Source organism: Kogia breviceps, chromosome 3 (assembly GCF_026419965.1).
Source record: "Kogia breviceps isolate mKogBre1 chromosome 3, mKogBre1 haplotype 1, whole genome shotgun sequence".
Taxonomy (NCBI): Eukaryota; Metazoa; Chordata; class Mammalia; order Artiodactyla; family Physeteridae; genus Kogia; species Kogia breviceps.
This window is the reverse complement of record NC_081312.1, coordinates 5037277-5065195: the sequence shown is the minus strand read 5'-3', so window position 1 is coordinate 5065195 and position 27919 is coordinate 5037277. Positions and strand designations below refer to the sequence as shown.

The 27919-nt window shown below is 48.6% G+C and overlaps 1 protein-coding gene across 11 annotated transcripts in view; it reads left to right on the top strand.

Annotated features, from left to right (window-relative positions):
• EVL (Enah/Vasp-like) overlaps positions 1-27919 on the top strand; it is a 162094-nt gene that overhangs the window by 92629 nt on the left and 41546 nt on the right. For all 11 annotated transcript variants that reach the window (XM_067027766.1, XM_059058375.2, XM_067027770.1 and 8 more), the window contains exons 2-3: positions 6549-6717; positions 18608-18785. In XM_067027766.1, coding sequence (XP_066883867.1) covers positions 6549-6717; positions 18608-18785 — 347 coding nt within the window. The remainder of the gene's footprint in view (positions 1-6548; positions 6718-18607; positions 18786-27919) is intronic.

Below are 27919 nucleotides of genomic sequence, written 5' to 3'. Positions count from 1 at the left end.
CAAGATCAGCCCTCAGGACAGAGTGTGGTGAATCGCTCTGTCTGAAGGGAGTGACCGAGCCGGGCATTGGGTTGAGCCAGTGCTGGCGGGGAGGCTGAGGTGTGATCCAGGCGACAGAGTGCGCTCCTAGGCCGACCCGCCAGGGGACCCCGAGAGGGCAGCCTGCACCTCCCCAGAGCAGTGGGTCTGTGTCTGCAGCTGGCCTCCTGGGAGCCTCACTCTCAGCACTGCGGTCTCCTGCCTCTCAGATCCCAGGCCGCGGTGATCCGACGGTGCCCTGTAACCGAGGCTTTTATTCGGCAGCTTCTCTCTCTGAGGATCAGCGGGGTCGGATTGTAGACGGAATGTCCCCATGGGCACGCGGTCATAAATGCGCTTATTCACAGTTAGAGAGTCTCGTATTCGACAGTTTGTGGTGTCTGCAACGCACAAGGGACCAGATTTACGAAGGGGAAAGCAGTAGAGCCCCTGCCTTCAGGAGCGCACCGTCTGATGGGGCAGACGGATGCTGATGCAGATATGGAGAAGCAGGACAGACGGGTAAGAGCTTTGGTGAGAGGCAGAGGTGAGCACAGCGCTGCAGGGGCCGCTTCTTCTTACAGGTCCAAGTGCTGCACAGGCTCCAAGCTCAACCCTGGACTTAGTTTCCCAGTGAGCCTCTCTTCGTTGGCCCTGTTGCTCTCTGTTCCCCTTTTGGCTTTGCACCTTTTTGCCCTTACATTATGAAATTCCACTCTGTCCTTCAAATTTTTGTAGTAAATGCCTGGAAAAGCCCCGAAAGGTATTTGTAGAGTGGAAAGGATTCCACATTCACCGTGCACAGGCAAGAGCATGGCCAGGGTGGGGTGTCACCGCAAGCCCAAGAGAGGTTCGGGGACCTCATTCCCGGTCATGTAGGGAGCGGTGGGGTGGGAGTCCAACGGCTGGTGGGACGTGGAAGCTGCGCTTTTCCAGAAGGAATAGACAGAAGCAGAGGTGGAGACTGACTTCAGGCTACCTTCACTGTGTTTTCCCGTGTATTAGTTTTATCCACAAGCGCATCAGTGGTTTCTGATGTCAAGTCCAGGAATATCTGTGAGTACGTTTCACAGTTGTATGCAGAAAGTTTGGGGTGTGCTTGCTCTTCTTCTCTTTATTTTTTTATTTATTTTATTTTTTTATTTTTTTTAATTTTTTTGTGTGTGTGGTACGCGGGCCTCTCACTGTTGTGGCCTCTCCCGTTGCGGAGCACAGGCTCCGGATGCGCAGGCTCAGCAGCCATGGCTCATGGGCCCAGCCGCTCCACGGCATGTGGGATCTTCCCGGACCGGGGCACGAACCCGTGTCCCCGCATCGGCAGGCGGACTCTCAACCACTGCGCCACCAGGGAAGCCCTGCTCTTCTTCTTTTTAAGTGAGAGGTTTCAACGGGGATTCAGTAGTGGTCTCCGACGTATGGCCTAGAAGAGTTAACTGCTGAACCAGTGACAAGACACAGACTGCTGGCCCGGGCCTGGGCTTATGGGCAGAGCTCAGCACCAACACATGACTGTCTGAGGGGGGCCCTGAGGTCAGACTAGCCTTGTACAGATGAAGCTGAGGCCCGGAGGATGCCGTCTTCCTCCTCTAAGGTCCTGACAAAAGAGCTGTCCCAGCTTTGTTAGTTTATGTCTCACCTGCCACTGGCAAGGAAGTTACCGGCTTGAATTTTTTTGCCGGGCCCACAAATACCCATACAAAAGCCCAAAATGAGACTGGAATTGGACTGCTAGCTCTGAAAGAGCCTTCTCTTGAGAGAGCAACTCTGCTTGTACCTGCAGCTCAGAGCAGCCTGTTAGGTCCCAGGGGTCAAAAGTCCATCAGCCTGGCAGTTCAGCACCATGTGGAACAAACCAAACGGCATATTGGACTGATTCCCACTAGTCAGTGGTGGTTTGCTCACGTGAAGGCAGCCTGTCCGAGATGAGCCCTCTGGAGGACCGGCTTTGGTGCAAGTTGTATGGGGCCAGAGCTGGCGGGGGCGGGGGGGGTGGGTGGGTAGCAATAGTCTTTTTCAATTTAGTAAAGGGAATTTTGTATGTATGTGTTTAAAAAATAGTTCAGTCGTTCTAATATTTGTCTACCAAATTAACTTTCCTCAGAAAACTGATTTAGACAAATGAAGTGTCTGGTGCCTGTGAAATCCGCATGTAGTATAGAGTTTGCGTATTCATATCCCGATGGAGGTGTCGAGAAGACGGTAAACGTACGGAGCTCAGAGGCAATGTCTAGGCTGGAGAGCAATCGAGTTTATGAAAACAAAACGACACAAGAAAAAATTTTCATAACTAGCTGTGATGGATATTAACTAGACTTACTGTGGTGATCAGTTTGCAGTATATATAAATATTGAATCATTGTGTTATACACCTGAAACTAATATAATGTTACATGTCAATTATATCTCAGTAAAAATAAAAAATAATAAAATGCTGACTCCTGCAAAACAAAACAAAAATCCCAAAGGGGTAATAAGACGAATCTTAAGTAAACAAGTATTTTCTTGCATTTAGGGTTTGTTAGTGGTAATAAAATAAGCAGAGATAGACAAGCACTAGTCAAATGGGAACAAAAATAGGGATTTTTGATTAACCACAAGTTCAGTTTGAACCTAAACTGCTAACACACACACACACACACACACACACACACACACACACACACACACACACACACACACACACACACACACACACACACACACACACACACGGAGCCTGTGGCTATTATTACAATTTAAAAAAACAGTGGTTGATGTTGAAGCACCTAGCAGGAGCAAGCACAGTGGTGGGTCCGTTGCTGTATCATGTCCGGTAAACAGCCCCGAGAGGTGTGTGTGGTGCCCCAGGTAGGCTCTGCACGCAGTGCGCTGTCCTTGCCTCTCTGGCTGCTGGCCGCCCCCGCCCAGAATCCCACATCCCTTTCCTGAACCCGTCTGGGGTTGAGAGCTCTTCAGCTTTAAACCCACACCGCAGTTTCTTCAGAAAATCTCCCCTGTTTCCCCAGTCCCTCCAGGCTGAGTAACGTGTGTAATTATTTGTCTTACTTCCTGAGTAGCCGTGAGCAGAGACTGTCATATGCATCTCTGCATCACTAAATGTTTTTTGACTCACTGGCATCTGTGCTTGTCAGACGAAGACAAGAATATCATACCCAGAGAACATGTGACAGGTGGGGACCCACTGGAGCAGAGCAACTGGGGTGGCACGGGGGCCTGTAACTGCATTGTGTGAATGGTGGATGGCAGGGCCAAGGCGTTCCTTCAGTTGTCCACTAGACTGGCAGAGCTGTCCAGAATACCTTTGTACCTCTGGAGGGCAGGGAATGGGCTGACCCTCAGGACGAGGACAACTCAAACCATTCCACAGCAAACAGACTGCTTTAGAGAGCAGAGTTCCCCGTCGCCGGCAGTTCCATTCCGAGGCTCGGCGCGCCCTTCGGGCTGCTTTAGGAGGCATGCTGTGTTGAGCAGGAGCGGGACTAGGTCCTCTCCAGAGCACCCTTCACAGGGAGCAGTCATCAGGCCCCCGCTCGCTGCCAGGTTCTGGAGATAGTGGAGAATGAGACCCCTGTGTCCCTGCCCTCGGGGCGCCTGCACCGTGCAGGCTGCGTTACTGTGGGTCTTCCAAAAGCAGACACCAAGACCCCCCCAGGACGGTTAGATACCAGAGATTTATCAGAAGGTCAGTGAAGGATGGAGGGAGCAGAGAGGCCCAGAGAGCCTCAGGCCAAGGTGCAGGTCTGACGTCTGCAGAAGGAGAAGGGGCAAGAAGGACTGAGTAGGAAGCATCTCAGCCCACGGCACAGTTCTGAGAAAATGTGGGCCTGGCTGATGAGGTTTCCTCTGGGGAGGAGCCCTGCGTGGGCCAGCCATCCCTGCCACCATTGAGTCATTGGCAGAGAGTGGCCCGGAGAACGTGGCCTCTCTGCAGACGTGCTGAGCGTCCAGAGGGCAGCAGCCGGGACCACTGGTCAGCTCTGCTCCAGAACAGGCTCGCGTGAAGGTAATCAGCAGGGCCACCACTCTGTGGCCTTCACACAGGGACTCTCCCACACGGTTCCTTCCTGCTTTGCTCCCCCAGAGGCATCTCAGGGCTTCTGTGTCACCTGCCAGTAAGCGCCACGCCTGGGATTTTGACTCAGATCCCTCTGACTTACTCGAGTCTGTGCTTTGTTAGCTAACACAGTGCCGCGTCCCGGGATCTCTCCCAGCTCCTGAGCCAACATTCAGAGCACACAGCTACTTGCCCACTGTCACCATGAGCGCCTGAGTGTGTGAGTAGCAGTGAGTGACACAGCTTCGCTCAGAACTTGATTAGTAATTATTTTATATCGGTGTGGGACCCTGACTTGGTCTGAACCAAGGTCTGTCTAATTCTGTGTACACTTTACTCTGATTCCTACCTTAGACTTCATGAGGACAGGGCCCCAAAGACTCAGCTAGGGGAGCGGCAGCTCCTCCTAATATTCTCGTAGAAGATGCATGGTTTCGGGCTCCAGAGCTCAGAGAAGGCAAAGCATAGTGCTGTGTTTGGTTTTCTCTTTGTTTGTTTGTTTGTTTGTTTGCGGTACGCGGGCCTCTCGCTGTTGTGGCCTCTCCCGTCGCGGAGCACAGGCTCCGGACGCGCAGGCTCAGCGGCCATGGCTCACGGGCCCAGCCGCTCCGCGGCACGTGGGATCTTCCCGGACCGGGGCACGAACCCGTGTCCCCTGCATTGGCAGGCGGACTCCCAACCACTGCGCCACCGGGGAAGCCCTGGTTTTCTTTTGTTTTTCTTTTTTCTCCCCGCCAGTACGATACGGCTATCTTCTGGAAAAGCCCATGCCTGCTCGGCTCATCACTGATTTCCCCTTAATTATCTGCATAATGAATTATGAGAAAAGAGATGTAGCGCAATTGCCCAACGAAACCCATATAATTCATTCCCAGTCCATGTGTCCACAGAAAGAGCCTCAGCACAGGGCTTGGACGGCTGACGTCCAGTGCACCCCAGACCCCTGCGCCCAGGGCAGAGCCGAGGGGCCAGCAGGAGGATTGAGACGGGGCAACGCGGGCCTTTGGAGTGGGTCTGGGAGCGCTGGCACGTGATCTCATTCTCTGCACAGCCATCACGTGTACGTAGGGAAGTGAGGGAATACGTACGGACAGGTTTGTGTGTGCACATACCCAGAATTGTTGTTAAGACGGTAATCGTCTGTACGTGGCTCCTCCACCGTCCTGGAGTCGTAGGGGAGCTGGGTCCCGGGGAAGCTCGGCCCGCGAGAGCCCTCAGGCAGGCTGCCTAGGCCAAGTTGAGGTTTCCAGGTCCCTGAGGGCCAGTCTCCTAAAAAGCGTCATTTTGTCACCTGGTAACCACTGGGACTGGGGAGAGAGCACTTCTCTGAATACCTGTTTCCCTGCGCTCTTCGATACGCTGAAGGGAACGGACTGTGACTTTCTCCTGGCTGCCTGGTCTCGTCATCATCATCATCACAATTACACACGCTTTCACTTCTTTATAAATTGGCGCCGACTTGCTGGGCCGTAACTTTCCCTTTCTAATTCTTCAGCCTCCCTTTCCGCTAACAGCCACTCCTCGCTGCCGTTGGTGTGCCTACCTTTGACAACCACGTCTTACCTTTTTAATTGGGGGATTCTAATATACGAGAGACTGAGAAAGTAAATGTTTAAGATTCTTAGGCTTATATGTAAATGAAGAGGCAGTGGGCTCTGGGGAACTTGCCCTGCGTGCTGTGGCAGGAGTCGCCCCGTGCTGACCTCAGTGATGACTGTCTTCTCTCTCCGGGTGCTTCTTTTGCTTCTTCCCTGGGGTTCTGTCATATGCTGAACAGGGGAATTTGCTTGGAAATGTCTTCATTGAAGCAGGGTGAGCCATCTATTTATTTTGATTTTCATCACTCTGTTCTTTAGAAGATCACCTAATCATGTCATTGTCTACACAGCTTGTGTGAAGCCACACTATCGTACTATCATAAACTGAGCATCTTGTTGGATGTTGTGGAGAATATTATCTATGTCATGTATTCTAGAGTCAGACAGAACTGGTTGGAAATCCCAGATAAAATCGCTGAGTACCTATGTGAATTTGTATAAATCTTTCCAAGTCTCTGAGCCACTTTTGTCATTTACAAAACGGGGGAAATAAATGGCTGCTTTGTAAGTTGCGAAGCTTACCTGCTTTAGTGCGTTGTCTTGTTTAACACCATGCCTGCAATATTGTGGGCAGTGGGCAAATTATAGCTGTAATTCCTTTCTAACTCAAGCACCTTTTCCCCTGAAAGTGAAGCGGGGAGTCTCTTCCATGCTATCAAAAACTTTGGCGTAGAACCTCCTGTCCGCTCCCCCTGGTCTTTGGAGAGTCAAAACTTATCACCTCACAGAGCGGCCCTTCCACAGACAGTTGGAAGCTCTGGCAACTAGGAAGTTCCTTTGTGTCAAGCGACGGTTGGCCTCTGTTTGAGAAAAGGACAAAGCCAGCATCCATCCCTTGGAACTGAGGCTGACGCTTAACGTCTTCTCTTGGTCTGCAGCGAACAGAGTATCTGCCAAGCCCGGGCTTCCGTGATGGTCTACGATGACACCAGTAAGAAGTGGGTACCAATCAAACCTGGCCAGCAGGGATTCAGCCGGATCAACATCTACCACAACACTGCCAGCAACACCTTCAGAGTCGTTGGGGTCAAGCTTCAGGATCAGCAGGTGAGTGCTGGGGTGACCGGCCATCCCCACACACACCTCACACACATACACACACCTCACACACATACGCACACCTCACACACATACGCACACCTCACACACACACTTCACACAGATACACACACACCACACACACTTCACACACCACACACACACCCCCACACAATTCACATACACACCTCACACAGATGCACACCTCACGCACACACACCATGCACACACCACACACACACCACACACTTCACACACCACACACACACCTCACACAATTCACACACACACCTCATACACACATACACCCCTCACACACACATACACAATTCACACACACACCTCATACACACACACAAACCTCACATACACCTCACACACACAAAACCTCACACACTTCACACACACACCTCACACATACGCACACCACACACACACCTCACACACACTTCATACACACCTCACACACACACCCCTCATACACACACACAAAACCTCAGACACACCTCACTTCACACACACACACACACACACACACACACACACACACAGGTGAAGAATGGTCAGAGAACAGCAAGGTCACGATTTAGAGTCAAAGGTCTGGGTTCAGAGTCTGGCTCTGTATTCTCATACCTGAAGGTGTAAGACCTTGAGCAAACTATCTTTTCCAAACTTCATTTTTCACAGCTGTCTTACACAGGCAGTAATCCACACCCTGCCTACCTCACTGTGCTATTGTCATATTAGAATATAAATAAAATAATAGATGTGAAACAGCTTTGAAAAATATATTGTACGAATGTATCAGTATTATTCTCTGCCTGTGTACCCATAAGTAATATAGCTGTCAAGATTTTTGGTCCACCAACCCCCTAAGTCTTACTTTGGGGGGAATATCAAGATGATTTAAAGAATCTGGGATCATTCATCTCCGTAATAGTGCATCCTGGACAAATCAGATGAGATAGTTTATGAGTGTGCCAGTAAATACAAGGTAAGTCCACCTGTGTCCGGGGTAGACATGTACACATAACTCAGACAGAATGGTCTGATGTGTCGTGGACTGAAATAGAGACGTGGAGAAAGGGCTCGTGTGGCTTCACCACGGTGACTTTATTAGGGCTTCAGGCTCTCCCTCCAGCTCTCTTCTTAGAGATGGACAAGGACATTTTTCAGCAGTACAATCAACAGATCTGTAGTTTCACATTTATGAACACCTCTGCCTTAACTAGGCAGCCTTTGTCCGTCGGCCCTTGGCTGAATTGAGCCACAGGTTTGCTGCTGTCTTTGCAAGATCATCGTGTTCGCAAATAGAAAAGAGAGAACAGAAACTGAGGACTCTGATTTTAGTGTGTTGCCTATTGAATGGGTTTCTGCTTTTGCCAAAATAGTCCTATTAAATTCTAGATTCTTGTGGCTACAAGAGACCTCTTCACTTCAGAACCCCTGATCAAAGGTGATCTCTCTGACCTGGGACTCTGGCTACCTTCAGGGGCACCCCTGTCCCGTGTTGATGAGCCTCATGGATAGGCAGGTTATTCTAAAAAGCTTCTAGAAGCTGCTTTCTTGTTCTTCTAGTTCACTGATTCTGGCTGTGCCTTTTAGAGGCACACTGCACCATATGCTGCAGGATTTATAACACCTTTAACCCCAACTATAGCGACAACCAAAAACATCTCACACATTTCCCTGACAGCCAGGGCACTTCCACCCTGGCACTCGCCTTTGACATAAGGCCCATTATCTCATGCAGTTCCTGAATCGTAGTGGGTGTTCCCTAAGTGGCTGCTTTTATTATGACAAGTTTTCCATTCTCTTCGTGCCTCTTGGTTGCCATGCAGGGCACACTAGGAAGGTACCGTGGTGCGTGGGAACCAACGTGAGCCTTGTTCTCGGAAGCCTCAGCTTCTTTCAGAGGAAAGCACGTGTTGGGGCTCATTTGGGCGGGACCGGCAGCAGGTCTCAGTGGTCTCCTGGGCAAACTCGGAGAGACTCCGTCTGATTTCCCGTCCGTATGGGTTACAAGGTCAGACATCTTAGGAGAGACAGAGATGCCTGTTCTCATAACCAGAGGGGGATATCTACATGTTCAGTGCTCTCTCTGGCTTACAGAGCACTCTTCATGTTTATTATCTCAGTCCCCCAGTAACCCCATGAGGATAATGGTGTAAGAATTCTCTCCCCCGTTTTGCTAAATAGGTAGACATAAAACCAGGTGATCATTTGTGGGGAAAAGGACTGGTAAGTTATAGTATCATTAGCCAAGGTCTAACCTGAATCTCACACTAAAGGTGAAGAAACCAAAAGAGGTTTAGTTGAGAATGAGTTATGGCCACTGAAAATGTTAGTGACTCTCAGTCTGAATTCATAGAAGTAGAGGTCCAGAAGGAGGGATATTATAGTCCTGCTCTGCTCTGCACTGGTTGTACTTTACCGTGAATGTTGGGACCAAATCTGAGTGCCGTAAATGGAATCTGTAAGGAGGAGGGCGTCCAAACTGGTGAGAGGTCTGAAAGCAGCATTAGTATGTGGAACAGTGGAAGAAGTAGCAAGAGATATTTACTTGGAGGAGAGAAAAGCTGAAGGGGGCATGGCCACAGTCTTCAAATCTCTGAAGAGCTCCTTCTCCATGTGGAGGAGAAATCTTACCTCTTCTGTGAAGCCCTGAGAACAGAACTAGGAGTACTGCGTGTTTACTACGATGAAGACGATTTAAACTCCATAAAAGGAAGAGCTTTCTTATAAGCACACTATGGAAGACGGACTGTATTGCTTTGTGAGCCCACGAGCCAGTGGGCCATTTGGTAAGCATCCTGGGAAGAATGTCCCATCACTGGGTAGACATTTGGATGAGACCACAGAGGCCTTTGCCAACCTGTAGATCCTGTGAGTTTTAGACCCGGGTGAACATGTGGGTCCGGAAGACCATTCCCCACCATCAGCTTCTTTTTCTGTAAAGGGCTCTTGACTGTTCTTACTCAGAAGCCTCAGAAACCTGTTAGACGGTATTTGGAGTTACAAGGTCTTCCTTGAAGAGAAACGGAAAACACTCCCACTTGTTCCTACGTGCCCCCAAATGAACCATGTGCAAACATTGTTAATTGCGGGCTCTTACACAAGAAGTGTGACCTTTCAAAATAAGTTTTACTACAGTGAGGTATCACCTCACACTGGTCACAATGGCCATAATCAAAAAATCTACAAACAGTAAATGCTGGAGAGGGTGTGGAGAAAAGGGAACCCTCTTGCACTGTTGGTGGGAATGTAAATTGATACAGCCACTATGGAGAACAGTATGGAGGTTCCTTACAAAACTAAAAATAGAGCTACCATATGACCCAGCAATCCCACTACGGGGCATATACCCTGAGAAAACCATAATTCAAAAAGAGTTATGTACCACAACGTTCGTTGCAGCACTATTTACAATAGCCAGAACATGGAAGCAACCTAAGTGTCCATCGACAGATGAATGGATAAAGAAGATAAGGCACGTAGATACAATGGAATATTACTCAGCCATGAAAAGAAATGAAATTGAGTTATTTGTAGTGAGGTGGATGGACCTAGAGACTGTCATACAGAGTGAAGTAAGTCAGAAAGAGAAAAACAAATACCATGCTCTAACACATATATATGGAATCTAAAAAAAAAAAAAAAAAAAAAGTTTCTGAAGAACGTAGGGGCAGGACAGGAATAAAGATGCAAATGTTGGGGCTTCTCTGGTGGCGCAGTGGTTGAGAGTCCGCCTGCCGATGCAGGGGACACGGGTTCATGCCGCGGTCCGGGAAGATCCCACATGTCGCGGAGCGGCTGGGCCTGTGAGCCATGGCCGCTGAACCTGCGCGTCCGGAGCCTGTGCTCCACAACGGGAGAGGCCACAGCGGTGAGAGGCCCTCATACCTTAAAAAAAAAAAAATGCAAATGTAGAGAATGGACTTGAGGACATGGGGAGGGGAAAGGGTAAGCTGGGACGAAGTGAGAGAGTGGCATGGACATATATACACTACCAAATGTAAAATAGATAGATAGCTAGTGGGAAGCAGCCACATAGCACAGGGAGATCAGCTTGGTGCTTTGTGTCCACCTAGAGGGGTGGGATAGGGAGGGTGGGAGGGAGACGCAAGAGGGAAAAGATACAGGGATATATGTATACATATAGCTGATTTACTTTGTTATACAGCAGCAACTAACCCAACATTGTAAAGCAATTATACTCCAATAAAGATGTTAAAAAATAAAATAAAATAAAATAAGTTTTATCCTTCAGCACTTGTCTAGATTAGTCCTACCAAAGCTTGGAGAATTAGTTTTAATATAAAGCTGATAAGGACACAGGTTGAAAGTAATAGAGTGGAAAAAGATGAACCTTAACAGACACTAAGCAAAGAAAATGGTGTGACCATATTAATATTGCACAAAGTAGACTTTAAGGCAGGAATTATTAGTGAAGATAAAGGACCTTTTTAATGATAAAAGAGTCAATTGAAAAGGATGACATAACAATCCTAAATTTGTAGGCATCTAATATATGTTCAAAATATGTAAAGCAAAAATGGACAGATCTAAAGGGAGAAATAAAGGAATCCAGAAGCCTGGTCAGAGATTCTAATCATACCTGCAAGAGACTGACTCAACCAGCAGACAAAAATAAGTAGATGTAGAAAATTTGAAGATCATTATTAACCAACTTGACCTAATTTACATTTATAGAAACTACAGGCAGCCACAGTAGAATAAACAGTCTTCTCAAGTGTATATTGAGCATTTACCAGAACAGACTACATGCTAGGCCACAAAGACAATCTCAACAAATTTTAAAGGATTAAAATCATACAGAGTTTTTCTTTGATCACAGAGGAATTAAGCTAGAAATCAGTAATAGAAGGATAACTAGAAAATCTTCAAATGTTTCATTCTTTTTTTTTTTTTGCGGTATGCGGGCCTTTGACCGTTGTGGCCTCTCCCATTGCAGAGCACAGGCTCCGGACGCGCAGGCCCAGCGGCCACGGCTCACAGGCCCAGCTGCTCCGCGGCATGTGGGATCTTCCTGGACCGGGGCACGAACCCACGTCCCCTGCATCGGCAGGCGGACTCTCAACCACTGCGCCACCAGGGAAGCCCTCAAATGTTTAGAAATTAAGCAATATACTACTAAATAATCCATAGGACCAAAAAGAAAAAAAATCACAATGTAAACTAGAAAATATTTTGAACAGAACAATAGTGAAACTGCGGTGTAGCAAAATTTGTGGGCTGCAACTAAAGCACAGCATATAGAGAAATGTATAGCTGGAAATGCATAGTTTAGAAAATGAATGATTGAAAGTCAGTGACCTAAGCTTCTATCTCAAGAACCTAGAAAAAAACAAAAATTAAAGCAACGAAAGTAGAAGGAAAAATTAAAAGCAAAACCAAAAATCTAATGAAATAGAAAGCAGATACACAATAGAGAAAAGCAAAATGTTTTCGTTTTTTTTTTTGAAAAAAACGAGTCTAGATAGACTCACATATATATGGTCACTTGATTTATGACAAAGCCCCGTTGCACTCAGTGGGCTAAAGATGGTCTTTTCAACAAATGATACCAGAGCAATCAGATATCAATATGAAAAAAAAACTTTACCCCTAGTTCACGCTATACCCCCCAATTAATTAAAAATCAACCTAAATATGCAAAGTAAATCAATAAAGTGTCTAGAAGAAAAATGTCTTCATTATATTGAGGGGAAAATACAGGAAAATATCTTTATGACCTTGAACGGGACACAAAAAGCATTAACTGTAAAAGAAAAAAAATTAAGTTGGACTTCTTTAAATTTAAGGACTTTTCTTTGTTAAAAGGCCCCATTAAGAGAGTGAAAAGGCAAGCTACACACAGGGAGAATGTATATACATACACACACACATACATATGTACATACATACATATGGTCAGGGAGAAAGGGAGAGAGAGAAATGAATATGACAAAGGATTCATATGAAGAATATATACAGAACTCCTGCCAATCAAAAAGAAAAAGACAGACAACCTCTTAAAAATGAGCAAAATGACTGGATCAGGAGTTTCACAGAAGAGAAAAGAGCAGTGGAACAGAAGACATGGCCAGTGAGCACATGAAAGTTGCTCTACATCATTATTCATAAGGGAAATACAAACGAAAACTGCAATCAGAGTACTGCACGCACACCAGGAAGGCTACAATTGAAAGGACTAAAGGCTACAATTGAAAGGGTACCAAATGCTGGTGAGGACTCAGCAGCTGGAGTTCCCATTCTTGCCGGTGGAGGCTTCAGTCAGTACAGCCTGCTTGAAAAATGGTTGGCCAGAGCCTAGTAAAACTCAATATACACCTACCCTATAACCTACTCTTGGGTACCTACCCAAGAGAAATGAGTGTCTGTGTCCGCTGAAAGACCTATATGAAAATATTCACAGCAGTTTTATTCCTAATGCCCAACAGTTAGAAACTATGAGAATGTCCATCAACAGGAGAATGGATAAGTTATTTATGGTATATCAAAAAATAGAATGTTACGTAGCAATCAAGAAGAAACTATATATTTATAAATGCAGTGACACAGATGAATCTCATAGATATTATATTGAGTGAAAGAACGCAGAAACAAAAGTGTACATACCACATGAATCCATTTCCGTGCAGTTCAAGAACAGGCGAAGGTAACTGATGGTGGTACTCAGAAACGTGGACATCTCTGGGGAGGAGTGTATTAAATGAAGCTGATCCACGCCCCTAAGTGGACTTGTAGTAATGCACATGCTCTAAGGAGAGTAAACAAAGGAACGGAACCATTGAGTAGGTACAGAGATTTTTAACTATCAGCCCGTAAGTTCTGTCTGTCAGTTAATGAACACTGACCACCTCTCGAGATGGTCAAGTGACAAATAGGCCATGTGTCATCTGCACAAGTGTCCAAAACACATTGCATGGACTCTCCTTTTGTAGAAGGCAGTTTAGGAGTTTCAGAGTCGATCTTTTCAAATAAAAAATGTAAGTGTTTAAGTGGTCACGTCCATTGATCCAGAAATTCTGCTCACAGGAATGTTCAGTCCAGCATTATTTATAAGATTTTCATTTTACATATGAAGAAGCTAATGCCAGTAACTTTTCCAAGTTTATTCAGCTGCAAAGTAATAAGGCCAGAATTTTAATCCTGAACCGTTTGACTCAAAACCCTCTGCTCAGTCCTTGTACCTAGTACGGTAGTTGTGTTCAGAGCAGTTGTAGACCCTCGTGGGCTATGTCTGGATAGCAGACGTAGCACTCGGTGAGCAGCCTTTATAACTCTATGCTCTAGGTGTAGATGGATCAGAAATGATAACCCAAGAGCTGCAGTCGGAGGAGAGGCCAGCCATGTGCAGCAAAGAACCCAGAGAACTTCTGGAACAGCTTCATCACACTCTCCCAATCCAATATCCGAAAACCTCTAAAAGTAGAGAATTGATTTCTGAGGCTTTAGAGGTTAGAGCTAGGACCAGAGAAGGAATTATGGGAAGACAGATTGCAGCTCATTATGCTGGCAGCCAGAAGCAGCACAAAGTCCTCGGCTACAGGCGTGGATTCTAAATTCACTTCTACCATTACTTACCTTGTAACCTTGGACAAATCACTTATTCTCCCTGGGCCTCAGTTTTCCCAACTGTAAAAAGGGAGGATTGAGTTAGACCTTCTCTCTGGTCTCTGAATTCCTTACGCCACACTGTTCCTAGATTCTGGATAGGCATCCACCTCCCGCATTTCCCGCTCCCTCTAAGTCCCCCTCCAAGAACATAGCCAACCAGAGATTTCAGATCTTAGGGTTCTAAATCTCACTTCCCCAGATCATCCCCTCAAGTACCTGGAGAGAGTATGTGATACACTGAAGAGTCTTCTTTTATCTTGCTTCAGTATCCCTCAACCATTCTTTTTTTTTTTTTTTTTTTTTTTTTTTTTGCGGTACGCGGGCCTCTCACTGTTGTGGCCTCTCCCGTTGCGGAGCACAGGCTCCGGACACGCAGGCTCAGCGGCCACGGCTCACGGGCCCAGCCGCTCCGCGACATGTGGGATCCTCCCAGACCGGGGCACGAACCCGCGTCCCCTGCATCGGCAGGCGGACTCTCAACCACTGCGCCACCAGGGAAGCCCCAACCATTCTTGATATGATGTGGTTTCCAGACCTTCTTCCATTTGAAACACATCCCCCTGGCTTGCTCTAGTTTGTTAATGTCCACTAAAGGGCAGCACCAAAACCACACAAACACAGACCTTCTTGTACAGACTTAACCACGGCAGAGAGGAAGAGGGTCTTATCTCCTCATTCTGGTCTCTGTACCGCTATTATTGTGCCCTCTCATCTGAAGAGCTGTGTTAACCACAAGTCACTGTGCTGCTTATCATGCATGTAGCCGCAAAACCTCCAGCCCTTCTTCTGACGATCTAGAGCTAAACCCAGAGAGAGAACCACCGAGGAACCTGGGTATAGATGTTGGCCAAAACTTCAGTGTCAGTATGTAACAACTAAGTTAAGAGACTGTTGTATTTCTTCAGCTAATTTAGTACATGTGCTTCTCTCCCTCCGTCTCTCTCACTTGCTCGCTCTTTTTTCACTATAGGACAATCCAGACCTACCTTCCACCTGGCTGAGACTTGGGAAAAAGCTCCTGTGGCTACTGCCCATATTTGCTATCCTCTGGCCTTACTTTATCCAACAGCACAGCAGGATGGAGCAGTAAAGCAGAGTTCTCATCTTAGTGCCCCAGCCAGCACACATGGTGTCTTGGTCATGTCCCTTTGCATCTCCGAATCTTCTCCTGAGCTCTCCTTCCTGACTGGGGGGACAATAGACTGATTTATCTCCAATTCAGGTCACAAAACGCTAGAGCCTCAAAGCCAGAGGAGATCCGAGAAATCATCTTGAACCTCTCCTAAAGCAGAATCTTTCCATTGTATCACTGATAGCAGGCCATCCAGCCTTACCTACACTCTGCTTGCATATTTCCATCTCCGAGGACCTTAGTATTTCTCAGTTAACACTTGCTGACAACCTGTGTGCTAGCAGCTGTGTTAAGTGGTTTCATATGCATAATTTCTCCCCCACCCTTCCCTACCCCCTCATCCACCACCTCTGGCAACCATCAATCTGTTCTCTGTATCCATGAGCTTTTTTTTTTTTTTTTTTTTTTTGAGATTCCACATATAAGATAGATCATACGGTTTTTGTCTTTCTCTGTCTAACTTCTTTCCCTTAGCATAATGCCCTTGAGATCCATCCATATTGTCACAAATGACTAGATTTCATTCTTTTTTATGGCTGAGTAATATTCCATTGTGTATATACCATAGTTTCTTAATCTGTTCATACATCAATGGACAGTTAGGTTATTTCCATATCTTGGCTATTTAAATAATGCTACTGTGAACATGGGGGTGCATATATGTTTCTGATTTAGTGTTTATATTTTCTTCAGGTAAATACCCAAAAGTGGAATTGCAGGATCATGTGATAATTCTATTTTTAACCTTAAGGAACCTCTATACTGTTTTCTGTAGTGGCTGCACCAATTTGCATTCCCATTGACAGTGTACAAGGGTTCCTTTTTCTTCATATCCTTGCCATCACTTTATTTCTTGTCTTTTTGAAAACAGCCATTCTGACATGTGTGAGATGATAGCTCCTTGTGGTTTTGATTTGCGTTTCCCTGATCATTAATAATTTTGAGCATCTTTTCTTGTATCTGTTAGCCATCTGTATGTCTTCTTTAGATAAATATCTATTCAGATCTGCCCATTTCTTAATTGGATTGGTTTTTTTTTTGCTATTGAGCAATACAGGTCCTTTATATATTTTAGATATTAGTCCCTTATCAGATATACGTTTTACAAACACTGTCTCCCATTCAGTAGATTGCCTTTTCATTCTGTTGATGGCTTCCTTTGCTACACAGAAGCTTTTTAGTTTGATGTAGTCCCACTTGTTTATTTTCACTTTTGTCGCTTTTGTTTTTGGTATCAGATTCAAAAAGTCTTCACCAAGGCCTATGTCAAGGAGTTTACCACTTATATTTTCTTCTAGGGGCTTTATAGGTTCAGGTCACACGTATGTGGAGATTAAACAACATGCTACGGAAGTGGGTTGAAGGAGAAATCAAAAGAGAAATTTTAAAAGTACCTGGAGACAAATGAAAATGCAAGTATAACATAACAATTTGTGGGATGCAGCAAAAGCAGTTCTGCATTCTACTGCTAAGTTCATAGCAGTCAGTGCCTACCTCAAGAAACAAAAGTCACAAACAACCTAACTTTACACCCCAGGGAGCTGGAAAAAGATGAACAAAAGAAGCCCAAAGTTAGTAGAAGGAAGGAAATGACAAAGATGAGAGCAGAAATCAATGAAATAGGACTTCCCTGGTGGCGCAGTGGTTAAGAATCCGCCTGCCAGTGCAGGGGACACGGGTTCGAGCCCTGATCCGGGAAGATCCCACATGCCGTGGAGCAACAAAGCCTGTGCGCCACAACTACTGAGCCTGAGCTCTAGAGCCCGTGAGCCACAACTGCTGAGCCCACGTGCCCCAACTACTGAAGCCCGCACGCGTAGTGCCCGCGCCCCGCCACAAGAGAAGCCACCACAGTGAGAAGCCTGCACACTGCAATGAAGAGTAGCCCCGCTCGCCACAACTAGAGAAAGCCCACGCGCAGCAGCGAAGACCCAGCGCAGCCAAGAAAGAAAGGAAGGAAGGAGGGAGGGGAGGGAGGAAGGAAGGAAGTGATCATTTTTAAAAAGAAGAAGAAATCAATGAAATAGAGACAAAAAAGACAATAGAGAAGATCAAGGAAAGTAAGAGCTGATTCTTTGAAAATGTAAACAAAACTGACAAGCCTTCAGCCAGACTCACCAAGGAAAAGAGAGCAGACTCTGCTCATGTTAGAATGTCCACACCACCCAAAGCCATCAACAGATTCAACGCAATCCCTGTCAAAATGCCACAGAACTGGAACAATAGTCCTAAAATTTGTATGGAACCACAAAAGACCCCAAATGGCGAAAGCAATCTTGAGACAGAACAAAGCTGGAGACGTCACACTCCCTCATTTCAAACTATATTACTGTAATTTTAGTATAGTAATTAAAAAGTATAGTAAATAAAAAGCATAATATTGGCATAAAAACAGACACAAGAATCAACAACAGAATAGAGAACCCAGTAATAAAGCCATGCAGATATGGTTTTATTAATTTATGACAAAGGAGTCAGGAGCATATAGTGGGGAAAGGACAGTCTCTTCAATAAATGGTGTTGAGAAAACTGAATAGCCACGTGCAAAAGAATGGATAGTTGTCCTTTTAACTAATAACCCATTTATTAATGCATTCTAAGTATTAGACACTATGCAGAGGGCTATGGGAGGCATAAATATGAATGAGAAAAGACTCTTGCCCTTAAGGATCTTTATGTCTAGAAGTCTCCATAAGATAATGTGTCACAGTGTGACCTTTGCAATAACCCCGTTAGGCCAGTAGAGCCAGGATCGTTATCCCCATTTTATAACTGGCGAAACCGAGACCCAGAGAAGTGCGGTGCCGCCTAGGGTGACATGGCTGGGAGGCAGGGCCAGGACCAGGACCCAGGGAACCCGACTCCCAGCTTAGGGCTCTCACGTGGAGGTCACGACCACACTCTTTGTTAGTTAAATGAAATAGCTGGTTTTCAAACCCTCGCCCGTTGTATAGATCGCGTTGAAAAGCTGCCTGGTCGTGCTTTCCCCTTCTTCTGACCCCGTCCCCGTCCCCCTGTCCTCCTGTAGCCCCAGGAGACACAATATCCCTGCCCCACACGGCTCCCTCCAGCTCACTTACCTTTTATTTATTTACACGTATTTCTCTCTCTTTTGCCTTTCAGGTTGTGATCAATTATTCAATCGTGAAAGGGCTGAAGTACAATCAGGCAACGCCAACCTTCCACCAGTGGCGAGATGCCCGCCAGGTCTATGGTTTAAACTTTGCAAGTAAGGAAGAGGCGACCACGTTCTCCAATGCCATGCTGTTTGCCCTGAACATCATGAATTCCCAAGAAGGAGGTAAGCGGGGCTCTGTCTTGGCCTGGTGCCTAGACCCTCTCTTGTTCTACCTGTGCCCTCCTACAGTTCTGGCTGCCTGGGTGTCCTCGCCCTGCAGCTGCGCGGAGCTGATGCTTTCTGGGTTCTCAGAGAAACCCACTGCCTAACTCTAGATTTAAAGCTATGTTAGCAATTTGAAGGAGGAGAGAATGGCATTTACACCTTTTTTGCCCTTGGTGACACACAGGTTTGTGCTGTGTTCCTAAAGCCGCGTATCCAGGTGCGTTTTACATTTGTCATCCTAATTCGATATTCTAGACACATGTTTGGCAGAGATCGGCGGGAACAAGCAGAAATGTATTCTTGTATTCAATTATGCATATGTTTAGCACACTTGTACTAAACATTTACTGGGTGTTAGAAACTGACTAGACCTAGAATAGGTAAGAAATGGGTAGATGGGGTCCTTTCCCTCAAGGCACTTGGTGTCTTGGGGTAGACTGATTCATGAACTGCCGACTGTAACGTATTGTGGTAAGTGTGCTGATGAGGCACGAGTAGGGCAGGGACTTCGGGAACACAGAAGGGGGAATAAGGGACTGCCCATCTGGGCTGCCAAGGGGGGCTTTGAGCGGGCGGTGACATTTGAGCTGGAGTTTTGAACGGCAAAGAGGTGGGAGTGGGCACCCCAGGCAGCGGGAACAGCAAATGCGAAGGCACAGGGGCCTGAAAGCCCAGCACACGCTGGGCAAGAGAGCAGTGCAGTGTCCCTGCAGACTGCGGTGCCGGTAGGAAAGAGATTGCATTTGGAATTAGAAGGGTGGCACGGATTGCACAGTGAAAGAAAGGCTCCAAATTGGAGGACTTGGGGTGTCGACGGTGGGCTGGGGGCGGCGAGTGGTGCTAGCAGAAGCTTCTGTGCAGGGCAGGTAAAGCAAAGGAGCAAGAACACACGTGGCTGTTCTCGGAAATCTGTAGTGTTCGCTTCAGAGGGAGGTCGGAGGCCTTCCAGGATGTTGGCGTCTTGGTGGCCCCAGAGACAGTCTTGCACTTTGCTGGAGTTCTTACCTTGGTAGGGCATGGTGGTAGTGAGGACCTGGGCCCCGGGGTGCCCTGCTGGCCTTGAGGCCTGGTCATTTTTCTAGGCTTCGGTTTCTGTAGCCGTAAGATGGGTGGCCTGTGGCTGTCTCTACGTTTGAGTGAAGGTGAGTGCATGCCAGCGGGCTGCCCGACACACGTTCATCGCCCGGTGTCAGCGTTTGTGGCCATGTCGCTCCTCCTGCTGCCAGAACTGGGGTGGGGAGGGGGGGGACATGGTACTTGGAACCTGGAGCGGGGTGGCTTTTACATATCTATTGTGCCTGGCAGGTTGGAGCTTTGGGACCCAATTGAAACCCTAGGAGAGTTTTTTTAAGAAAATAAAGAACACGTTTTGAGTATGCTTCCCGCAGGTCGTGCATAGAACCGGTACTTGTAGAGTTCTGTCCCCACTGTGAAAAGGCCCCAAGGTTTGTGGATTTTCTGCTGAGAACTGGGGGTGCACAGTGAGGAACCGCAGCGGTGTGAGTGATGAGTGCAGGGCCTGCCTGCAACATCATAGGCACCAAATAACCGCTTAGTCAGCCGTCTTTTTTTCCACCCAAGAGCCTTGAGCTTCGTGGTAGAGTGAGCCGAGTTTAAGGTTTCCGATCCGAGCTGCCTCACTTGCCCCGGGATGTGGGAGTTAAGCTTTATTTTATCTGTACGTACAGATACATTAAGGAGGAGAAAGCAAAGGTTTTAATTTATTCAGATGACTGACGCAGAGCAACTACTAGTTATTTTTTTAACTTAACCATAGAATCACAAGGAAATCAGCTATTCCGACCCTCATCTGCAGATAAGAATCGTGTGACCTAGTATGAAGAAATAACTTCCCGCTGCCGGGTAGTGACTCAGATTCAGAACCCCGACCTCCTGCGTCTCCTCCGGGTTGAACGGGCGTCTTTGTTGGGGTGGGGGGTGGATGTGCGCTCACGAGGTGACAGTGGCCCGACTTGAAACTCATCATGAACAGTAGTCGCCCATCCCGGTTCCACGGCCTTTGGTGGAGGGGGGACCTGGGCCCACCGAGGAGGAAGCGTTTTCTTCACCTGGGGTGTAGCCCACTGTACCGAACAGAAACCTGAAGTGTGAGCTCGATGAGCTTGTACAGATGCACATGCAGAACCCTTGCCAGGCCCTGACAGGGACCAATTCCCTCCACCCCCTCCCGGGAAAACCAGGATGTCAAGTTCCGTGACAACAGAGCACTCTTACCTGTGTTCGAACTTCGTGTAAGTGGATCGTATGGTGTGTACTTCGGGGCCTGATTTCTGTCCCTTGACATTACGTCTGAGAGAGCCGCCCCTGGACCTGTGTGTCTCTGCAGCCGGCTCTGTCACTGTGGAGTGCCTCTCCGCAGTACACCTGTGCCACCCTGACCTGCAGTTCAGGCCGCAGAGCACGGGCAGGGCACAGGCGGCCTCTCCGCCAGCTACCACAGGAGGCCTGTGCTGCAGGATAATTGTGAGGCTTCTAGCAAATCCCTTCTGTGTTGGCAAATGGTGTTCTACCCTCCTTGGCGGGAGGCGGTTTGCGGTTTGCGGTGCAGTGGACCCTTGAACCGACACGGCTTTGAACCAGGTGGTCCACTGACAGTGGTTTCTTTTCCACGAATGCGTCTCCGGCCCTACACGATCCGCAGTTGGTCGCATCTGCGGGTGCGGAGCCGTGGACGTGGAGGCCAGCTGTGCAGTTACACGCAGGTTTTCACCCACGCAGACTCAGAGCCCGACCGCCACGTTGTTCAGGCGTCCGGTGTAGTGAGAAAAGCGTGTGTTCGGAGGCAGTGAGATCTTACATTAAGTCTCTGCGCTGCCGCCTGTGGCCTTGGGGTAATAAACCCTACTTCCTAGGGGTGTCATGAAGGTTAAACTTGAATGTTTACAGAGTACTTAGTGTACGGCGCCTGGTATGTGATAGAGCGTGAATAATAGCGGTTCTTTCCCCTTTGGTCCTGTTGAATTTGCGTATCTTCTGTAGGCTTCAGCATCCTTACTTGTAAAATGGTGTCGTAAGTCCCACTTACAGAGCTGTGGAGAGGATTCAGTGGCCTGGCACGGGGCCTGGCACCTCGTAAACGCCCGCCTCTGCCCCTTCCTCTCCTCAGCGGCGTGTCCTGTTCTGTGCTAGGTACCTGGGGCTTGGGCCTTCGGATCGTGGGCCTCCTGACACTCAGGGTCTCGTCAGCATTTCCCACCTCCCCCTCATGCGTGAGCGACACTGGTGTGGCCTCCTGGGGTCCAGCAAACCTGGCGGACGCGAGATGCTTAGATACACACCTGAAAGCAAAGCAGAGCAGATCCTGGCCGCCCAGTCTTCACACCCCTTTCTCCCACCTGACTCTCACCACAGCCCTGGGAAGGGAGTCCCCACACAACTCTGCTGGGTTAGGAGGCTGGGGCTCAAGAGGGGAAGGGGCTTCCCTGGATGTACACCCAGGACTTGACCCGCTCTTGCAGTTTGCACCCTCTGTGTGCTGAGGACAGGTCACGACTCGGTTGTTTCTTTGTTCCTTCCTGCCTGTCACCCTGGTGAAGCCCATCGTTCAGCCAGAGTTCTTGACGTCACCCTGGAGAAAGAACGGGCGCAACAGAGTAATATTTTCGCTGCCTAACTTCTACGTGGAAGAGAGAGTAGAGTCAGAGAGACTCTTGAGAGATCTGTCCGGCTGACACTGCTCCTTGGTACCCACAAAACCTGTCTCTTATGCCAGTGAGTTTTGGATACTCAATCTTCAACTTCAGGCCCGACCTAGGGAACCTAAAGCCAATTTAGCAAGTCAGATCAATAAATTAAATAACGGTCCTGTTGCCTGGTGCTTTCAGGTCCCTGGGTGGGGACAGGAGTGCAGAGCTGGTTCAGGGTTCTCTTGGGACCCACAAGGCTCTGGGTTCAGGGGTTATCTCGGTGGATAGGGACAGTCAGCCACTGGGTGCTTGGGGCTTTTTCGGTAGAAATTGGCACCTGGAGGTAGTTTGGGGGGTGGGGAGGAGCTGTCTGTCTCCTAATGCACAGCCGTCTTCTGAGTGAAGGAGGAGGAGTGCCGATGTTGGCGGAAACGGGGCCTCCCTGTGGGCGCCTCTCCGTGACGAGGTGTGACGGCCACGGGTGGTGTATGTGCTTAGGGGACTCAGAGTGGGGCTTCTGCGGTCTAGTTGGATGGCAGAGATGATGACTGTAGTAATAATGACATCTAGGCTTCCTCTTCAAAGCCCAGGAGTTTTGTTTCTTACCAGCATCGTCTCCCACGTGCCCCTTCCCTGCCCTTCTTGAGGGAAGGCTCCCACTAACCAGGCAGCCCCACAGGTAGGCCTTAGCTGGCTAAGGAAGGACTTCTTATACTAAAGAGCCTATAATTTGGCTTTTATTTCCCACAGATTGTCAGGCCGGCTGCTGTTAGACACATTTTTTCAGATGGGGTTAAAAGAGGTGACATGTCTGCCAGAACCTTCCAGTGGAGCTGAGACTCAATTTTAGGGCTTCTGGTTTGAAATCCAGTGTTTTTTCTACAACACTGCACTGCCTCAGTAGGTCAGAGGGGAGGGTCAACCGGCCTTGGGCCCAGCCTGAGCCCACAGCTCCGGGTGGTCTTCTTGCTTTGGGGATCACAGGGGCTTGGTCAGGGCAGTGAGCATGGCTCATGGCATGTTACAGCTGCTACAGGAAAAGGACCGAGGACGCGGGCCTCGGTGCCGGCAGGTCTGCACCGCCTCAACTCGCACAGCACCGACGCACGTACCTGGATGCCGCGGCTGCCGTCCTCAGTGCGTGCGCGCACACCACCGTCCGGTCGAGCCGCCAGCCGTCAGGCAGGGCAGCGGTGTTCACAGGCTATGCCTGGCCACCCGGCCCAGCTCAGCTTCCCTCCCCGCTGCAGTTCGTTCTCTTAGCAGACTTCAGTTCACAGCCTAGTGGCCTTATAAAGGCAACTGCTTCTACCTGCTTCCATGTGAGCCTGCTTCTGACCTTAAACAGGTCATTTCTCTGGGGGCCCCCTTTCCCTGTTTCTGAAGGGAGGGATACAGACTCGATCAAGCTCTCTACAGGTCCTTCTAGCCCTAATGGTTTAGACTTTATGTATATTGTCTGGACAGAGTGAATGCTGGTTCACTGCTTGCAGATGCGTGGTCACTGTGGCCAATGCTAGAAGCAGGAAAAACGCTGTGAAGAAACTGGACGGAAGAATGTCCTTCTTTACTTCCCGAAGGACCTAGCACAACCGGGAGGCGGCGTCCCTCATCATCCACAGTCCTTGTTTATAACTGAAAAATAGAAAATACAGACAAGCAAACAATAAATTACCTCTGATCCTAAAACCCAGAGATGACTGCTCTTAACACTTCTATAGCCTTCCAGAGTTTGCTGTGCTCACGTACGACTGAAGAGCTATTCCCCAGAAATAGTCTGTATGTACTGTCTTGTAAGGTTTTCTCACTTGGCACTATGGCATGCATGTCCTTCTATGCCAAGGAAGTCGGATCTCCTCACCACTTGAGTGGCCAGAGTGTTGCACTGAGTAGTACCATATAGAGATGTTACTACAATTTAACCAGCCTTCGGCTTGTAAGTAAGTTGGCCCCATTTTTCACTACTACATTCACGTAACACAGGGCTGGCTCTCTTGTATGTTTATATGTTAATTTTTGTATGTATGCTTTGCGTCTTACGTTCATCTTTACACACTTGTCCAACTCTATCTTGGGATATTTCTGAGTCAAACAAATACATACACTTCTAAAGCTTTGACGTATCTTGCTGAACACACCTTCCGGAATGAGAGTACTAATTTGTACTGTGTCCAGCCCAGTTGATGGTCACCCACTGCTGAGCCTGCACCAGGACCGGGCCTTAGTGCTCCTATAACCTTAGCAAACACAAGAGAAGGGAAAACGTATCATTTTAATTTGCTTTTGTGTTTACTAGTATGATGATCATTTTTCATATGCTAATTTGAGATTTCATTTTTCCCATTATTTTCAGCAGTAGCTTTAATTAAGTGCAGTACAACACGGAAGGCTGCAAACCTCCTGCGCCTTTAGTCACGTCTGCATGATTTCCCACTCCCAAGGCAGGTGCGTCCTCTGATGACCAAGAGATCTTTTATTTCCTCTGGCAAATAAGTGGAGGCAGTCTGCTCTCATGTAGTGTGTTTCAGGCTCACGACAGATACTAAATACACCTCCGTCACCCGGTTGCTGAGAAGTAGTGTTACCTCCTCTGTATCTTAGGAGTCGTTGTTATTCATGCTCGTCTGCAGAGACGTAGAAGAAAACATTCACTTTCGTTCTCTTTCATTCCCTGGAACTTTACTTCTGCTGGAGGAACTTCTTTCTGTTTAGAATCTAGAATCATGTCAGTGGGTCAAAGAGATTCCTTGGCTGTTCCTTCATCTGGCTTCTTAAAGCAGGGAGGGGGGCTAGGAGTTAGAAGACCTAGCTGTTTCAAGCTCTCAGGTGTCTGGGTGCCCGTTTGAGAAAGCGTTTCCCTGGATGATTCACTCGGTAACAAGAAAAAGAAAAATGGCTCTTTTGTTGGAAAAGCAAATGTGTAGATAAGTAATTCCCTCATTGACCTATATTTAGAAATAAAGATGGGAAGGATCTTAGAGATACTTAGCCAAGTTTTGTTTTTTTTTTTTTTTTTTTCAAAAAAACTGGGGTTTTTTTGTTTTGCTGCTTGGAGCTACTTCTCTGGTTGCAGGGGAAGGACGGAGGGGAGCTGGCCTCCCCGAGGGCTCTGTGGCCGCTCCGGAGAGCACAGACCTCGGCGGGTCGTGCCAAAACCCGGCCTGTGTACCTGCTGCCGCGCCCCACGGCCTCCCGTCTCGGGCAGCTACAGCCAGCACCCTCGGCCCCGCACATACCCTCTGCCGGATACTTACGTGTTTTACTCACAACACCTCTGTGGCGTCTGCTTCCCCGCTACCTCACTGGTTCTACTGGTGGTAGGACCGGTGCAGCCTTAGTCACCAGCCGTTCTCCAGGAGCAGAGCCGGAGAGGCACACAGGGAGCTCGGGAAACGCGTGTGACAAGCAGCAGCCTTTTTGACCTTCTGAATCTCAGGAGCCCAGGTTCTGTTCTTCTGGGCTCAGGCTCAGGAGGTCTGGCTCTGGCCCCACCCGGCTCCGCTCCTCGCAGGCGCCCCTGAGCGGGGCCGTGACCTCCGTGGGCCGCAGTGTCCTCGTCTGAACCGTGCAGCGCTGCTTGTCCTCCAACGTCCCTCCAGGCCAGAGGCCCTCAGAGCCCTTTGTGTGTGGTGCCCTGTCAGCTCCGGGGAGGAAGAGGCCATGGTGGCCGGTAGGTTAGCAGGCCTGGGTGCTGCTCGCCTACATGCAGCCTGGGCAAATCACCTCCTTTTTCTGCGCCTCGGTTTCTCCATCTGTAAGATGGGCGGATTCTGAGGCGTTCAGCGCAGCACGGCGCGTGAAAGGCTGTGATGGCGACCAGCCGAGCCCCGTCCGACTAAGGAAGGGGAGCCCCCAGCACACTGTCTGGGTTCCCGGGGAAACTCCGCCGTCGGTGGGAAGAGCCTGGCCTGGAGGTCGGGCATCTGATTGTTGGCCAACTCGGCCGGCGCCATGCCTGTGGCTTCAGGCGTGTCTCCTCTGCTGTGCGGGCGTCGGTGCTTGGGCTGGACTAGTCAGGTGGTTCCAACAGGGACAGTGTGGGAGCGGAGAGGAGGCGCTTGTCCACCTCTGGCCGGTGGACAGAGGGCCAGGAGCGCTGGACACATCACAGTGTGCTGGGCAGCCCCACGCGATCACGTATCGTCCTGCGTGTCCCACCAAACACGTGGAGGCGAGGAACTTAATTATCTGAGCCAGAACTTTACTGTGTTGCAAGAATAAGCACTCCTTTTTTTTAAAATTAAGTTATTTATTTATGTTTGGCTGCGTCGGGTCTTCATTGCTGCACTCTCTCAAGTTGCAGCGAGCGGGGGCTAACTCTGTCGAGGGGTGCGGGCTTCTCATCACGGTGGCTTCTCTTGTTGTGGAGCACGGGCTCTAGGTGTACGGACTTCTGTAGTCGTGGCACGTGGGCTCAGTAGCCGTGGCTCGCAGGCTCTAGGGCACAGGCTCAGTAGGTGTGGTGCACGGGCTTAGTTGCTCCATGGCATGTGGGATCTTCCCGGACCAGGGCTCGAACCCATGTCCCCTGCGTTGGCAGGCGAGTTCTTAACCACTGCGCCACCGGGGAAGCCCCTCCTTTTTTTTTTTAATAGCAGTTTTAGTATGTGCTGAATTTTCTAGGAATGCAGCCACCACGTGCTTCAGAAGAAAATTGTGCTTTAGTTTGTTTGTAACTTTACCAAAGAATTGTTTTCTCTTTTGGAAAACCTTATCTCCAGCGTTATCGCTGGTGAGATACACACACAGCACCGCATTACTGAAACCGCTTGCGTCAGCAGTGGTCACGGTGTGTCTGGGGGTGGTGCCAGCGTCTGACTGAGGATGTCTCCCTCCTACTGTAGTTGTCCGAGCTTTTACGTGGTGCAGTGTTGTCGTATGATTGGTTACTTCTCTCTCTTTTCTCCTGTTATTTTTTTCTAATTTATGCAGGTAGGTTATATAATCTTTGAATTTCACTTCAGTGTAATACAGGGAGTGTTATAAAATGTTTGTAATAAAAAGGGGCCATCGAGTCTGAAAGGAAGGGCTAGAAGTTCTGTAAAAACGAGACGAGTTCCACCTTCGTCCCATCTGTTATCTCCTTGGATCGTCACCTAACAGTGCCGGCTGGATGAGGGAGGCTGGGATCGGAACACGGTTCCTCTTCTCCTCCAGAGACAAGCAGGAGAGGCAGCAGAGCCCCCGGGAGGCGGGGGGTGGGCGGGGAATGTACATTTTGGAGCCAGGGTACCGCGATGTGAAGGAGAGCCACGCGTTCCTCCCGCCTCTCCTCCGAGCACGCCTCCGCTCCGGCGTCGCGTCCCTCCGACAGCGCACCAAGCGGTCCAGACGCTGCCTGCCCGCAGGCGGCACCCAGAGGCTACGGGCTCAGCCCCCAGAGACCACCCCCACCCCTTTCCGGAGCCAGTCACCTGTGCTTCTGAGCAACAGGCCATGAGTCAG